The sequence below is a fragment of the Artemia franciscana genome, chromosome 1, assembly GCF_032884065.1.
Source record: "Artemia franciscana chromosome 1, ASM3288406v1, whole genome shotgun sequence".
NCBI lineage: Eukaryota > Metazoa > Arthropoda > Branchiopoda > Anostraca > Artemiidae > Artemia > Artemia franciscana.
The window spans coordinates 17,410,901-17,428,128 of NC_088863.1; the positions used below are offsets into that span (position 1 = coordinate 17,410,901).

The 17,228-nt window shown below is 33.4% G+C and overlaps 1 protein-coding gene across 6 annotated transcripts in view; it reads right to left on the reverse strand.

The window, feature by feature from the left end:
* LOC136026415 (coiled-coil domain-containing protein CG32809-like) overlaps nucleotides 1-17,228 on the reverse strand; it is a 330,704-nt gene that overhangs the window by 37,748 nt on the left and 275,728 nt on the right. For 5 of the 6 annotated variants that reach the window (XM_065702997.1, XM_065703006.1, XM_065702989.1 and 2 more), the window contains one exon: nucleotides 2,421-2,504. In XM_065702997.1, the coding sequence (XP_065559069.1) occupies nucleotides 2,421-2,504 (84 nt within the window). Of the gene's footprint in view, nucleotides 1-2,405; nucleotides 2,505-17,228 lie in introns of all 6 variants that reach the window. The other variant, XR_010617288.1, reaches the window with a different exon arrangement.

Here is a 17,228-nt window from a genome sequence, read left to right on the forward strand (position 1 = left end):
CTTAGAACGAACAAAAATTATTCCGTATATGAAGAGGGCTGCCGCCTCCTCAAACCCTGTTTATTTGTACTCAAGTCTGAATCAGGCCTGGTTAGTCCAGGCTAGGCCTAGAAATAGTATGAAAAATGATCAGAAAACAAAGGAACAAAACCAGCTTTTTCAACTGAAAGTAAGGAGGAACATGTAAACTAAATTTGAACTGATGTTATTCGTATATGAAGGGGGCTGTACCCTCCTCATCCCCACGTTCTTTGCACTTAAGTCTGGATTTTGTCTCAGTTTTTTAAGAGTGACCGCTGAACACAAAAAGGCAATGAAATAGAAAAGAAGTACACTTAAAGCACTCGAAAGCTTTATCGTAGCCAGCGAGGGGCTCAGGAGGGGGCAGCCCCCTTTACATACAGTATAATTTCTATGCATCTGAACTTTTCAGGTTACTCTTAACTTTCAACTGAAAAACTTGTCTTTCCCTTTGACCTAAAAAGAAAGGTAAGTGAGGTACGGTTTGCTAGTAAACTAAAAGGGGATATTTCAATCAAGTATTGATTTTGACAAAAACAAGAACATCCAAAGCTGCATCACACATTGTGGCTGAAAATTACCTTCAAGGAAGTTCAATTCCTCAGAGAAAGAAGTGAACGAACGCCATGGGACTGCACTGCCTTCTCTCCTACTAATACTAGATTAAAAAGAAACTTGACTCACTGACACAAACAGGAGCAATTACCACTGCTGTAGAAGACATTTAAAAGATCACATTGAACATTAGAGAAAAAAACAAATGAGAGAATGGAAGTGAATGAAATGTTGATTGTTAAAATAGTTGCAGTATTTCCAATTTCAATTTGTATTAAGTTCAGTGATATTTTTCAAATTTTCACAAACTGAATATTCATATTACAACCAGCCAGAAACTTGTGCTAACTTTCGCGAGAGTGGTTTTGAACCAAAAATCACCAAGTGGGGCACCATGTTCTTGCATTTTAAAGTGTATCCAGGACCACTTAAGGGTATAGGATGGATATTCCTTAGCTCAATGATAAGCGAATACAGAGAGGAAATTTAATAGAGATAAATACAATTTTCGGGGGATACAACTTTTTTAAGCTTTCCCTAAAAAAATCAAACTGCAATTTTGTCATATAGAGCCAAGAGATACATTATCCTTGGTATCCTGAAGGTGTTGAAAACAATAAATTAAATTAATTATGAAATTTTATCGCATATGAAATATATAAAGATTTTAGAAAACTGATGGATATTAGATGTATTTTAGAAAGAATTTTTAGTATTTCATTAAAAGTGATTTTATTTTGTCTTACTGAGTGCATTAAGCCGTACTTTGGCTTTTTCATTTTCTTGGTTTTGTAAGGTTCGTCACCGAACCAGTCTCTGCAAATTCATAGACAATATTCAAATTAGGTTATAAAATTTCGACTTGTAGAACCAGATTCTTACCATTAATCCATATTCTAAGTGCATTTTTTAAAGCTACATTGAAAACATTGAAAAAACAGCTAAATTCTTCCTCCCCTAGTTTTCGTTCAAATTCCTGTGAATTAAAGTCACTGTGGACCCTGGCTTAAAAAGAACCCTTGGACATGGAAAGATAAGCAAGAATATATTACTGTCATTGGTTAAACAAAATTCATCAAAAGTAAAATAAAAAAGATACTTTACAGACTTTATGTGACTAATTTTTGTTAATTGTTAAACTAAATCATATTTTTTCACAATAAGCTTAATATTATAATAAAACTGTCGATTTAGGTATAAAAGAGCCTATTTTCGTCATAATCTAACTTTTGTTACATTTTTCGTTATATATATGAATCTTGTTATAATTTCCGTTATATTTAGAATTTAATAAATCATCATGTTTATGAATAATGTTAAAAAAGGAAATTGTTCATTAATATCTGGAAAAAACTAAAATAAAAAATTAAAAGTTCTTTCTGCTTCTAAACGTGAGAGATTTTTCAAATTTAGAGCACTACAGCTTTTTTTTTCTCGCCCCAACGGGATGCTTGGGTCAATTTTTTTTCCAAAAAATATTCTTTTATGACAAATACTAATATTGTATTTCCTAGTAAATTACAAAAGGTTAATAAGATATCTAAAAGCTCTCAAAGGACCAATAGCCACACGTGAAGATTGGAAAATAGGGCAGAAGTTGCAGTTTAGAAACTCATTTTCTTCCTCATGTATGCAGAAGGGATTTATCTATAGATACTCAGAGATAGATTGTTCAGAGCATCCTACACTTGGGAATTATCCAATCTATAAGGCAAAATGGAATAAAAAAAAATGATTGTTGGAATACAATAGTTTGCCTTTCAATATAAATAGACGATGAAGAGACTCTTTTTTCTATAATCTTCAACCTGAACAGAAAAGAGTCTTACTTCTTCCTAATTTACCTTTTCAAGGTTAACAGTGTTCCAGTTAACTTTTTACATCTTCGAATGAAATTGTCAATCCTGGTTGGCTCGTCTGTTAGAAACCTAGAAAATTAGAATAGCAGTACAGCGAAGAAAAAGCAAATGTAAGCACTAAAGATGGTAACGATTTTTCGAGGAAAGAGAGAATGACCCTAGTAACCAAAATGAAATTGAAAACTACATCCAAGTGGCTGGTCTTGGATAAATTAAATTGCCTAATATAAAAGCCCTAATCCAGTTTCTTTGATAGAAAGCTTGCTCTCGTAAAACTTTCGAAGGAGTAGAAATTGAATAGATTCCAGAGGAACGAGATTTTTCGTTCAAGAAGAGCTTTAAACCAACAAATTGGAAAATAGTTATAAAAGAGGTTTTGCAAATTAACGACAGTTTAGACAGTCATTTTTTTTGTTGATTGGAAAATAAACGACACTGAAACCCGAAAATCTTTTGGGTGAGTTTTAAGTAAGAAGAGGCCACTGGAAGTTAAACTTTAAAATAGAAAATTATCAGTTTAGTATATATACCAAAGGAATTCGCCTTTTATACTGATTCAATATATGTAAAATTCACTAAGTTTAAACAGACACAAATAGTTCAACAGTCTTGACGAACATTAATTTAAAAAGAAAATTTTTCTCATGGAAGTAAAAAGTGAAGTTGGAATTTGAAACGAACAAAAATTACTGCGTTGCAATTTATCTATTATGTGTCTGCTAAGTTGATTAAAAAAAAAAAAAAATACTAATTAATGGCTATTCCCCATATTTGAAAAATTCCAGAACAAAGTACTTTACTAAAAGCACGAAATTAACACAGCAAAACCGTATTAAGAGTAAAAAAAAACCCTTAATCAGCCTGAAGAAAATAAAATACTGCTCTATTAGTCTCTTGATAATATCTAACCCACAATTTAGTTTCACGAGTCAGAAGTCAGTTTATTTGAATCGGCTTTGCAGATACGTCTTAGATAGACATTGGAGCAATAATTTTGTTCGTTTCAAGCTTCAGTTTCGCTCATAACTTTTACAAAAAGATCCCTGTCCAACTTAGGCCAAGATACTAAACAAGTCAATATAAGTTTTTGATAAAATAGGACTGTAGATATGGGTTTTACTTCGTACCTTTCTTAAGCTTTCCCTACAAAAATATACAATTTTGTCACATAAAGAGTTCAAGGGGTATATTATCGTTAATACCTTTGATTATATAAAAAAAAGTTCAATTATTTATACTATATTGTCTTATGCAAAATATACAGAGATTAAAAAAAAATACTGAAAGATAGCTTCATAGTAATGTACTCAAATTTGCGTTAATATTATTGCAGTTTTTCTGCCACAATTTCACAAAGAATTTGGACCTTCTTAAAAAAGTGACATTTCACTATTTTTGATTCTTGAACTTCAGTTCTTTTTTGAGGGGAAATTTAGGAAAATGTGTTTTACTACTATATTGTAAGTGCTATAATATGTATTAACGATTAGTATTGTAAATGTGGACACTGTTAGGATAAATATGAATAATATTATTCCTAAATTAGGATCTGAGTAAAAACATATTTTTCACTAGGCAGTCTTTTCTCAAAACTCATTTCTTCATTTTGCGTTTCTTCATTTTTCATGTCTCGTTTCTTAAGTAATTTTTATCATTATTCCTAAATAAGTTTTGGATTTAAGTGAAAACACTTCAACTGGCATTTTTTTTCGAAACTTGTTTCTTCATTTTTTTTTCTTAATGGAAGATTGGAGCTTTCACTTGATGGGGTTTTCGAGCTCCCATCTTTTCTCCAAGAAGCTACTCCTTTTCTCTTCCCCATATTTTACCCTAAGAGGAACGCCATAGATGGTATTTTGCTCCCTCCCCCAATAGTCACAGTTTAAATATATTGCTACACAATTCATTCAAGCGGAAATCCAAAGTTCTAGCACCAATTATAAGCAATAAAAGATCAGTCAAAGACACATAACAAAGTTCAGAGACAGATAGCAAAATCTGAAGTTCCAATTTTAGCCGTTTTGTACCACAGAAAAACAATGGAAGCCGAATTACAACTGACTAAAAGCTATAAAAGATATTGCTTTATAACGCTTTAGTGTTCAGTACTAAGCAATATAAGCAGTACAAGACATACTGCTCATAAGCTATAGCAATATAAGCTATACTGCTGAAGAAGTATCAGCCACAGTGCTTCGTAGAAGCGTAAAGGGTAGAACACATTTATCCAGTCCATTCAAAACGAACCATCATTATAGACCGCTTACCCAGTAGTACTTGCAGCTATATATTGCTGCATAATTGCTCACCATTATTAGGGGAGCAATAAGTGGAGCCTTATTGGGAGAGGATGAGGGGTTTTCTAAGGCTGCAAAAGCAAATTTTGACCAATGTTTCAAGCTTACTTTGAGAGGTCTTTTTTGGTAAATATTTAGGGGAGCTTGACGTATTAACACCCTTCATTTGGATAAATATTGGAATTAAGAACACAATGGGGGTATGAGGGTGAACAGGTCCCTTCTTATTGCGGAAGCAGTAATTTTTGATGAAAAAATTGATTTTTAACCATTTAAGCATCACGAAGAAAAATTTAACGCCCATGTCAAGAGGGAGAGGAGAGTAATGGAGGCCTCCTTTTAGTCTGATTTTAATTTCCTCCCTTTAATTTAAGGTTACTACGCTATTTTCATTAAAACAAAAATACGTTAAGCAACAAAAAAACTTTATTTTCAAGTGAAATTAAAAAAAAATACATTAAAATTGAAAACGAAAAAAAATATAATAAGGGGAATACCAACTGACCCCAACTTCTTGCTCTTAACGATAAGCTCTAAGTTTCTTCTCTCAATAAGATTAAATATTCTACCATGATAAAAAGGAGAGGGAAGTTTTTGAGGATGCTTTGAGAATGAGAGCGCTTGTGATTTTGCATTTATTCCAAATAATACAATTTTCTGCTAAATTTTTTGAAAAGTAATCAGCGAATAAAGAACTGTCAATGACGACCTCGTGCTATTTGTTGCACTCTGAAAGAGTTTGGGAAAATCACTAGTCGAAATTTAGCATTAAGATTCGAGGTTAAAGCCCCCCCCCCCTATTCGCAATATTTTATTTTTCAGTTTTAATACTACTCTGTCTAACAGATTTACATACATGGCATCAAACTGTAAAGATTAACCAGTGCCAATTGTAAAAAGCTCCTGGAAACAGGAGTTTAAGAAACAATATGATGATGATGATGATTTTATTAAGTGATTAAACCTTTACAAGTATTTCACTGCTAAATGTCTACAAACTAACACTACATAGGAAGAAAAAAAAACAACAAAAAACAATAGAATAAATGAAACTAATAAATGCTACAATCAAAGACAACAATCAGGTATAAATATCAAATATTAACATCAAACCAGTCTTCTAGTCGAATACAAAAATCTGTTCAAGCATTTCCTTAATACTTTATCAGAAATTACTGAGCCAGGACAAAATGGGAAATTAATTCCTAAAGAATGGAGTTCTAGTTCCATACCAAAACGTTGTAAGAAATAAACCGGACAAGTAAACAGGAAGTGGCTACAAGTTTCACTTTCACCACAAATGCACTCTCCGCTTCTAGCTTTTCCAATTTTACTGAAGAAATAATTTAACCGACAATGTCCTGTTATAATTTGCGTTAGCTGGTGTGTAATATTCATTTTAGAAGCAGCTATTAAATGGTCTTTTGATGGAAAGAATTGTATTGGCCATGAACTCACTCTATTAGTGAAACCTTGATAGCAATTTTCATAAAGAGCAATTTTCAGTTTACGTCTATCTAAGGGAAAGGGAGGTGAGCTATCATCGGATTGAACATCCAAAAATTTTGTTATAATCTCATCTGTGCATACACTGTGTGATTTTGTTCTGCTGGATATTGGGATACCCGGTGTAGAAAATTCTGGCCAGTATTCTGGTCTACCCTTTTTTGCATAGCGCATAATTGTTAATTCTTTAGCTCTCAAATCTATTGGTAAAACTCCTGCTAACGCTGTAAGTACGTCAATTTGAGCGGTGCGAAAAGATTTTGTGATCAAAATTAGAGAAAGCCTTTGAACTGAGCTTAGCATTCGGACAATATATTTTTTATTTAAAGCTGCAATCCATACCGGGACTGCATATAGAATCGTGCTTTCTATAACCGACAGGTACATATTCTTAAGAGCACGAGGTTTTAGCCCCCAAGTACATTTAGCAGCACACATCAATTTTGTAGAATATTGTTTTGCAGAATTTATCCGGTTTCTAATATGTTCTGTCCATAATAACTTCTTGTCTAAGGTAACTCCCAAATATTTAGCTTTTTCTTTTATTTCAATTACATTACCATTAAAAACAAGGGCAGGCTTAGGAAAAATTCGTTTACTAGTGAAAATAGCAGCTTCTGTTTTCTTTGAATCAAAAACTAATTTATTATTACTCGCCCAACGATCAAAGATTCGAAAAACCCCAGAGGTTGTAAACTCTAAATCACTTTTAGTCTTGCCCGCAATGATAACACATAAATCATCAGCATAAGCTTGTATGTGAGAATTATTGGGCAAATTTAAATCTAATAAATCATTAATATTAATATTCCATAAAAATGGTGATAATATTCCACCTTGTGGACAGGATTTCTCAATATTTAAAGAAAACTCATTATTATATGATACAATTCTGTCTGATAGATAGCTATGCAACAACTTAACCATCCAAATTGGGCATCCGGAATCTTTTAATTTCTTCACAGTGCCAGGGTGCCAAGCGTTGTCAAATGCATCTCGTATATCAAAAAACAGGCACAGCGTGAGAAGTTTATGTTGCTTGTTTTTTTTTCAATATTTGTAACAAGATTATCTATTCCTATAGCATCTAAAGTACTACGGCCTTTCATGAACCCAAACTGGTTTCTCGAGATCCAATTCTTGAAGCCCAAGTCATCAAGTTTATACATGATCAAACGTTCAAAGACTTTCCCTACATTTGATAACAAACTAATTGGGCGGTAAGACTGGGGATTACCATCATTTTTTTTACCGCTCTTTAGAATTAATATGACATTCGCCCTTTTCCAGGCTGATGGGAAATACCGAAGTGTTATACATGCGTTTAAAATTTTTAATAGTGATGGTGTTATAACATTTATATTCTTTTTTAAAATTAGGTTTTCAATACAATCTGGACCGGGGGCTTTTAACGGGCGCATGCTATTAATCGCTTCGCTTAATTCTTCTTCCGTGATGGTAATTTCATCATTGTCCTCCATCGTCAAGATTTCTGTAACTACGCTTCTTAATTTTGTATGATATGTGTATCACTGCTTACATCATCTTTTCCAAACCATTTCTGGAAAAGTACTTTGCCTGCCTCTTTAGTTGACGTTGTTATTGAGCCATCATCTTTAGTCACATGTATAGGCCTAATCGGAGGTTTATTTGATTTTATTATTTTATGGATAGTATTCCAAGGGTCCAATATTCCTCTATTCTCACAAAATTTCCTCCAGTCATCCTGTTTTGCTTTTAAAATTGATTTTTTATAACTATTCCTTAAATACTTCATGTTTTGGTCACTTTCCCATGTTCTCAATATTTTATAAATTCGTAAGGCATGTCTATAGGCTTTCCTTTTTGCAGATAAATCTGGATTCCGCCATCTTACATATTTTTTGGAATTAGGACCATGTTTTTGTGTTGGTATTGATTCTAACATTGCTTGTGTTATTAAATCCACAAAATTATCTAAAGCTAAATCAATTTCATTTTTAGTAAAAAGCGGCATAGTATATACACTATCTATTCTATTCCAGAGAACTGAACTAAATTTATCCCTATTTGCCTTCCTGAAGTCAAATTTACAATCATTGTGGTTATAACAAGTTTTACAACCTATTTCAAACTTTAGTTTAAACAAAATATATAAGTGATCAGACATTGATAGATGATCAGAAAGGACGTCCCAGTCTTCAACGAATGATAATAAAGAAGCACTCACTGTGGTAACGTCGGGGCTAGTGTTGCCACTTATGCCGTATGTACCTTTAGTGGGGTCATTTAACACTACTAGGTTTTTACTAGCTAAAAAATCCTCTAATTCTTTACCACGCATGTCTGTAACTGTTCTTTGGGACCATAGTGGGCTTTTAGCATTAAAATCACCACCTATGACTAAGCGAGGTATATTTTTCACATTGTCTAGGATATTCAACTGGTAAGCTAAGGAACTCACTGATGGAGGGCAATATAAAGAGGACACTGTAATTGTTCTACTCTTGAGGTACAGAGACACAATAACCAACTCATTTCTAGAATCTTCATGATGAATATCGGCTTTAATTCCACTCTTAACTAATATTGCTGCACTATAAAACCTCTTATCAGGATCAAATTTAGAAAAGCTATTGTAATTTGATGGTATGCACGAAATATTTCCGGATTTATTCACATAGGGTTCTTGTAGCAGTACTACATCAGGTTTATAATCATCTAGGGTCTTTTCTAATGTTACCATTGCACTATAAGAATGTTGCAAGTTGACTTGAAGGAACTTTAAATCACTCTTTGAATCGAAATTATTCATAAGAATATTCAATACGATTTTGCATTAAATCCTTTATTTTTCTTGCGGTAGGGCATTTATTTATGTCCTACGAGGTATGTCCGGTTCCTGTAAGTCCTTTTGACTGACATGGTCGGCAGGAGGGTCGAGAAGATGTGCATGACATATATTCATGTTCTCCAGAGCAATACGGACAAAGGATAACTCCTTTGCAATCACTGCTTTTGTGACCGTACAAACAACATTTGTTGCATCTTAATAAGTAGATATAATCTTCACACTCGTGCAACATGAACCCTAATTTCAGACTACGGTGGTCTTTAATACATTTACGCATCTTTGGGGAGACTTCAACAACAACATGGGTTTTATTTTCTCCTTTGTGAATAATTGTCACTATTTTGAATACTTCTCCTTTAACTGCTAGTTCTGACACATCTAAATTCTGATTCAATAGGGATTCTCGTAGGTGTTCTTTTTCATTTGTCCTAGGGATGTTTTTAACAATCATTCTAAGATTTTTTTGGTAGAGTGTTTAGGGGTATACATACAAATGTATACATACAAAGGCTACATACAAATTTTTGTGTCTATGCAATAGCGACACGGCGCATAAAAAGTCTTTCAGTATCAGAACATTATTTGGAAAAAAAGACAAAGAAAATAATAGTTTTCTTTTATCTTGTTCCTTTAACTTTCTAGAATTAAAGGATATTTTAATTGTTCATCTTCAAAATAAATCAAGGAGCATAAATTGCCATCAAATTTACACAGTAATGCAAGCTATAACACTTAGTATCCAATGAAAAAAAACAAAACAGGTTTATCCTGTGGCTTTTAGGTGTTTACACTTTCACGCATCAAATGAGACTCAAGAAACAATATATACATCTGAAAAATTACTCTCTCCTGATTCGATCCATACAAAATTTGTTAGGCTTATGTGCACCTATCAAACTATTAAAACATGTAAATTTGTATAATTTCCGACCCAGGGGAGATGCTCCCCAAGAAATAACCTGATTTTGATGAAAAATATAGCTTTGAATACTGGTTATTCGATACTCCAAAACATAATATCCAAGCGGATCCCTAAGCGGAATATCCCTAAGCGGAAGAATGCGTAATTTGTTTTTATGTTGTTATTTTGTATGTCAAGGATGCGCGTTTTTTCTTTTTTTGTTGGTTTTTAATTTTTCTCGGATCGTAGTATACCATCTTAGAATTTTGGAAAAAGTCCATTTGACTGAGCATTATCAGTGGCCTTTTTAAGACCCAAGTTTGATTAAACCACATTTCGTTTCCATTTTGCAGAATTTTGGCCTTTAAGGTTTATCACGGAGATATGCCCTACAAAATGCTCTTTTGACCAGACTAAATTGTTACGTATTTGGAATCCCCAGCAAAAGAAAATTTATTTAGTTTCGTTCCATTATAAAGGTCCTTCTGTTTTGTAATCTGGTTACCATCTGTATGGGTCACTCTTTACTTACGTTTCGTTTCAGCAAACTGTTTGACGAGTGGCATCAAAGATTATACTTATTTCGGATGCAAGGTAGAAGCACAAGATATAATCCAATATTTTATAGTCCTAAACGGTATCTTATAAGGCAATGATGTCATTCTAGCTTCTATTTTTTTTTCATAGTCACACCCAAGATAATTTTCTGTTCTTCTGCTTAAAAACAATAATTTGTGAGTTTTGGCAGAAGAAAACTCAAAAAGTAGTATTTCTAGTTTGTCAGCAAATAAACTTTGCTTTCATCAATGTTTTGGTAAAATGATTTTTGTTTTGCATTGTTCGGCATCCAAATAATATGACACCAAAAAAGCTAGGAACTTTACACCAAAGTTTTACATAGTCTATATTTTACGATCTGACTAAAATTATTCAGGGAATGGGGACTTTCCTACAGGCATTGCCATTTAATCTCGTACCAATTACTAAAACTAAAGTTTTGTCCATTCTGAGAGGTTATTGTGTGGCCTGCTTCTTCACAAGAGGGAGATTTGCCTTCTGCATACCTCCCAGTCTTCTCCTAAGTGAAAAAGGTCAGGAATAGTGGAGTGTTCTCTCCACCTCTTTTGAGGGCAAATTTGAGAAAAAGAATCATAAATTTGGCCTTCAAAGATGATCTTCTGCAAACAATGTCAACGCGCTCATTGGACATGACCAGGCAACCAAAATTCCTTGAGCTGTATTTTTGCTAGGATTGTCTGATTTTTTTTTAGTTTTGCAGGAGTTCCAATTCAGAACTCTATGTAGGTGGGTGATATGAGCGATGTGTCAATGAAGCAAAAAATGAATATATGCAATGTTTTGCGGGTTAACCATACCTTGAAAAATAATCGGATGACCTAAAAACCAAACAAAATCTGCGTCACCAAGGTATATAATTAATATAATAATAAATATAATTTATTATATTTATATTATAAATATTCCATATATATTATAAATATAATATATAATAAATACAATTCCCTTGACATCCCAGAAAACCAAGGTCATCACCTTTCCTGTTGATGGGACTGTCTTGGTCTTCTTTGGAGCTGAAGAAATGGCTTCTATCCACTGCATGGACTGTTGTTCCGATTCTGGAGTGTAACTAAATCCATATTTCATCCATTATAACTTATCAGTGCAAAAAAATCTCTTTTAGTTTTTGCAAACGCACCAAGCAATGCTTGAAAAGCATCGACCAACGTGTTCTATGATGTTCTTACAATATTAGCTATTTCACGATCTCTTATATGTCAATCTTCTAAAACAATGCTGTGCACTTTTTCATTGATTTCTATTGTTGTTGTACTTTTTGGACAGCCTTTGAAAGAAAAATTACAGCTGAGACATGCATGTTGAATATATGTTCTCCCATAGAAACCATGTCAGGCTATAGAAATGATACCTTAGATTTAATTTTATAGCAGTTAGATCTTAAAACTGCAATATAAAATGATGTATGCATACAAATGATGTTGGCTAAACCGCCATTTTTGAAATGTTTCCACCAATAGCAGATAAAATTTGGAAGCCAAGTGCCTAAACTCTGCATTCATACTTGTTCTATAAGGAATTATAGCTTCCAAAACAATATTTTCTTACTAAACGCTTTTGGGATCCATTTTACAACGATTGAAAAATGACATACATCATATTCAAAAAGGGAAAAGAAATAGATTCATATTTGGTGAGTGGGGAATTATTTCTATTCAGTATATCACACAAATTATTTCCAGTTTCAAAATGGTCACTTCCATAAATTGCAGTCTGAGATGTGTTAATTTTTATAATGCTTCAACTTCTGATTAATGTAACACGGGTCGAATGTATCTTCATAAAACTGAAATTATGTTTCCTAGTGACTTTAGTCCTTGTAGTGGAGACAAACATGAGAATGGTGTTTACTGTGAAATGGCAAATCTAATTTCAAATCATTGTTAACTCAAACTTATTAAAGTCCAAGTTTGACTTGAGCTCAAATAACGCAAGGAAGCAGATGCAGTATTCAAAAACTTTATATTTGGGGAATTGGGAAATACTGAAATCGTAATCAGTGCAAGACTTGGAATAACTGTCATTATAAATTATTTGGTTGCGGAGACAAAACTTATTTAAATTTCATTTCACTTTGCACACCCAAAATTTTCAGAGCAAGAAAGTACCCAAAAGGTAAAAATGTAAAATTTAAGAGATTATAATAATATACAAAGTTAAGAAAATGAGAAGAGAGTTAGTCCCTTATGGATGTCTTTTAGGTATGCAATCGTCCCATTGTTAAAGTATGTATATATCCTTTATTGTTTCAAAAACCGGTGACTCTTAATTTGCTGCAGTTTATATTCTACAAAACTGTCACATCCTTGCTAATTCTGGAAAGTGATTAGATAAATACTTTTTCCCAACCCCAAAATTCGCAAGTCCTTATATAGTCCTCATCCTAGCAACATCAAATTTCTTAGAAAATACCACCTTTCGATTTACAATTAAATTTAAATATATGTGAAAACCTTTAACGTCCTACTTATTTGAACAGAATATATATATATATAATTGGTTAGTATACTTACACTTTTGGATGAATGAAAAGTCTTCCAAGATGCAAAGACCTCAAAACGCAAAGAATCCAAAAGACCCCTTTTAACCTCAGCATACGTAGCTTTTCGGAAGATTGTCATTTTTGGCCAGAAAATTTAAAGGAAATTGCCAATAGGGCATTCCTGAACGGCATTATTAACCGATCAACCTTTAATAGGTTAAAGCCTTTCCCCTAAGGTTTATTAAACTATAATAGAGTTGTACAAACTATACAATATAGCTATATTTCTACAGTAGCTGGAGGAGTATTGATCAGGTTTTGAGCTCAGGGAACTGCACTTATGCAAATACAATCCTTACACAATTCTAATAACCACAAGACATAGTGTGTCCACTATTTTCTTAAAATGTATACAGACGTGAAATATGTGAAATAACCAGAAGACGTGAAACAACGGCGGAAGACGTGAAATAACTTCATGCGCGGTACGCCTTCTTATCACTTCGGCACGTGTTTAATCACTTGAAACGGTAAAGGATCTATCAATTATTTCAAACTTGTAGCTTACGATCGATCTTTATTTTCTCTGAACCTATTTTCTATATGATTAGGGTGGGGAGTAGGTACTGAAAAGCCATATCACCTTTTGCTAAGTCAATGAATGTTTCTGGGTTGGCTCTTCTCAGTGTAAAAATATGTGTAGAAGGAGTAGACATTTAAGGGTTTGCTGCTAATCAGAGGTACCATACTGAATGTAAAATGCATTGTATTTGCGGCATTCGTCGGTACCGATTTATAAATCAGATGGCACGACAGTATATCCTTGTGTGTAAGGTGCAACAGTAGTCGATATTTTTAACAAAAAATAAATGTTTAATTGTTATGAATTTAAAAATTTGGTCCCTGGGGGACAGGGATGTGACAAGTCAGTGACGGAAAAAAGAAAGTTCAGCACCTTTTTCAAAAACTGTCTAACATAATATTCGGCACTGCATACTAAATTTGACCCCAATTTTATAACATAGACTTAAATATATCCACATTTTAAGAAATGTAGAATGTTTCTTAGAAATTCTAGCAGCTATGTTTATTTGCTTAATTTTTGCCTCCCATTCTTTATGCCTCCCATTCTTTACTAATGCGAAGAAGGTAAGGAAGGGGATGAAGAGCAAAGTATATTCTCCGCCTCTGGGTAGGACAGACTCGACAACAAAAACCACGAATCTGGCCTTCATAGATGATCTACATCTATGAACATGACAAGACATGACAAGAACATGACAAGACAACCAAAATTGATAGAGCGGTATTTTTTATATGGTTTTTGTTTTTATTTTGAATTTTTGAACATTTCTATGCAAGAAACTCAATGTAGGTAGGTGATCCCATTTTACAATGAAACCAAAAGTAAATACACATATACATTTTTTTAGGGGTGAGGGGGGGTACAATACATTTTAAATATTGTACTAGGCCAATCTTTAGCCTTATGACGACAGTTCTTGGATACCTCAAATTCAAAAATAGTTTAGGTTTTCAGGTTTTCATGAGGGCTCATTTTAACTGAAATTACAAGTTCTAGTGCCCTTTTCAACTGACCAAAAAATTGGAGGACAACTTGGCCCCCTCCCACGCTCATTTTTTCCAAAGTCACCGGATCAAAATTTGAGATAAATATTTTGTTCAGCATAGTAGGAAAATCTGATAACTATGTCTTCGAGGACAATTTAATACCCTACATTATGTGAAAGGATCTTTCCATGAAGGAATTTATCAATTAGGAAGAGAATTTTCATGAAGGGGGAACTTGATTTTCCAGTGTTATTTAAAAATATGAGAAATTAAATAAAAAAGCAAGTTTTTTAACTTAAAGTAAGGAGCAACATTAAAACCTAAAACGAACAGAAGTTATTACGTATATGAGGGTGTTAGTCCCCTCCTCAATACATCGCTCTTTACGTAACCTTTTTTTTTTGGTTTTAAAAAAACTATTTATTCTAATTAAGCGGCCTTTGTGATTAAGGGGTCATTCTTAAGGAATTGGAACATAATCTAAACTATAGTGTAAAGAGAGAGGTATTGACGAGGAAATAAACCCCCTAATATCTATATATATATATATATATATATATATATATATATATATATATATATATATATATATATATATATATATATATATATATATAAATATAAGTTGTATGCATGTTTATTTTTTTGTATGTTTTTTTGTAACAAGAGGGTTTGCATATGACGTCATTATAAGTATATAAGACTTTGTATATGACGTCATTGTAAGATGACGTTACAGACCGGGACACCGGGACACAAATGACGACCGGGACACCGGAACACAGGGAATGTAAATGACGACCGGGACACTCAAAGAGAAATTACAGACCAGGACACTGGCACACAAATGATGACCGGGACACCGGGACACGGAATATAAATGACGACCGGGAGACTCAAAGAGAAATTACAGACCGGGACGCCGGGACACAAATGACGACCGGGACATCGGGACACAGGGAATATAAATGACGACCGGGACACAGGGACACAACCACAACGGGGACGCAGGGGGGAGCACAGGGAGGATATATAAATGACGACGGGGACACAGGGAATATTCGATTAGCAATCACCATCAACAAAGCACAAGGGCAATCATTAGGAAAATGCGGTATAGATCTGAATACAGATTGTTTTTCCCGTGGACAATTATTTGTTGCATGTTCAAGAGTCGGTAAACCTGACAATCTATTACACAACTACAATGGCGCGTAACTAATACGGCGCGTAAAGACTTATACACGCAGGGGGGGCTTGGGGGGGGCAAAGCACCCCCACCAGCTGTGTGTTGGTGTGGCGCTTTGCGCCACTTCAACAGCTAGTACGTAATAAAAATATACGAATATAGAAGTTTGTTACGTAAGTTAATTTATAAGTTAAGCATATTTATTACTAATAAAAACATTTGTAGATAAAATTAAAATTTTAGTGACCTTTTTAAGTGACCCAAAATTTTTAGGGCAACTAGGCCCTCTTCCCATTTTTCCTCAAAATCTTCAGATCAAAACTTTGAGAAAGCCATTGAACCAAAATAAAATTAAAATTAATATTCAAATTAGTTTTAATTATTCATGTACGGTGAGCCAAAATCAAAACCTGTATGAGTTCAAAAACATTCAGAAATTAAATAAAAAAGATAATTTTTTTTATCACCTGAAAGTAAGGAGCAACATTAAAAGATAAAGTGAACAGAAATTATTACGTATATGAGGGTCGCCTCCTCCTCAATACCTTGCTCTTTACGCTAAAGCGTTCTTAAAAATTGGAACAAAATAGAAATTTAGTGTTAAGAGCGAGGTACTGACGAAGGGGAGAACCCCCTTATCTATCTATATAAAAATAAGTTGTTTGTGTGTTATGTCTGTTACACTATGTCTGTTACGCCAGACATATGACGTCTGAAAAATAAAGACGAAAAAGAAAACAAACTAAAATGTAAAAACTGGGAATTGCATAAATATTTCGAAATATTGTGACAATAGATTAAAGTAATTCGAAAACCTTAAAACAGATACTTAAAAGTTTGAGGTTTATTATAAATTGTTGAGCTTTAGCAAGCTTAGCACGTAAAGAGGAATTTTTAGTATATATCTTAAAATGACAGAAGAAACAGCCGAGGAAGCTGCTCAAATAGTTAATTCAAAGAGAAATTTTAGTATAAATCCTACAATGGCAGAAGAAACAGCCGAGGAATCTACTCTAAGGGTTAATGCCAAAAGGCTTGCGGCTAAAGAACGCAAAACCGCGCAGTTAGATAAAAATCCACCTGGCCAGCGAGAGTCAAAACGTATCAAAACCGAAAATGATAGCGATGATGATTGGGTTTGGGTTTTGACTTGGATAAGGTCATCGATGCCTACCAGATTTTAGTTAAAAAAACAAAGGTTCGGCGATATGTATTTCATAGTGACGCTGAAAAATAAAGAAGAAAAAGAAAACTGAAAAAAGAAAAATGGTAAAAAACTAAAAAAAAAATAAAAAGAAAAAACTAAAAAAACATAAAAATTAAAAAAATTAAAAAAAGAAAAAACCTAAAAAGGAAAAACGTTAAAAAAAATAAAAAAAGGTAAAAAACTAAAAAGAAAAAAAACTAAAAAAAGCT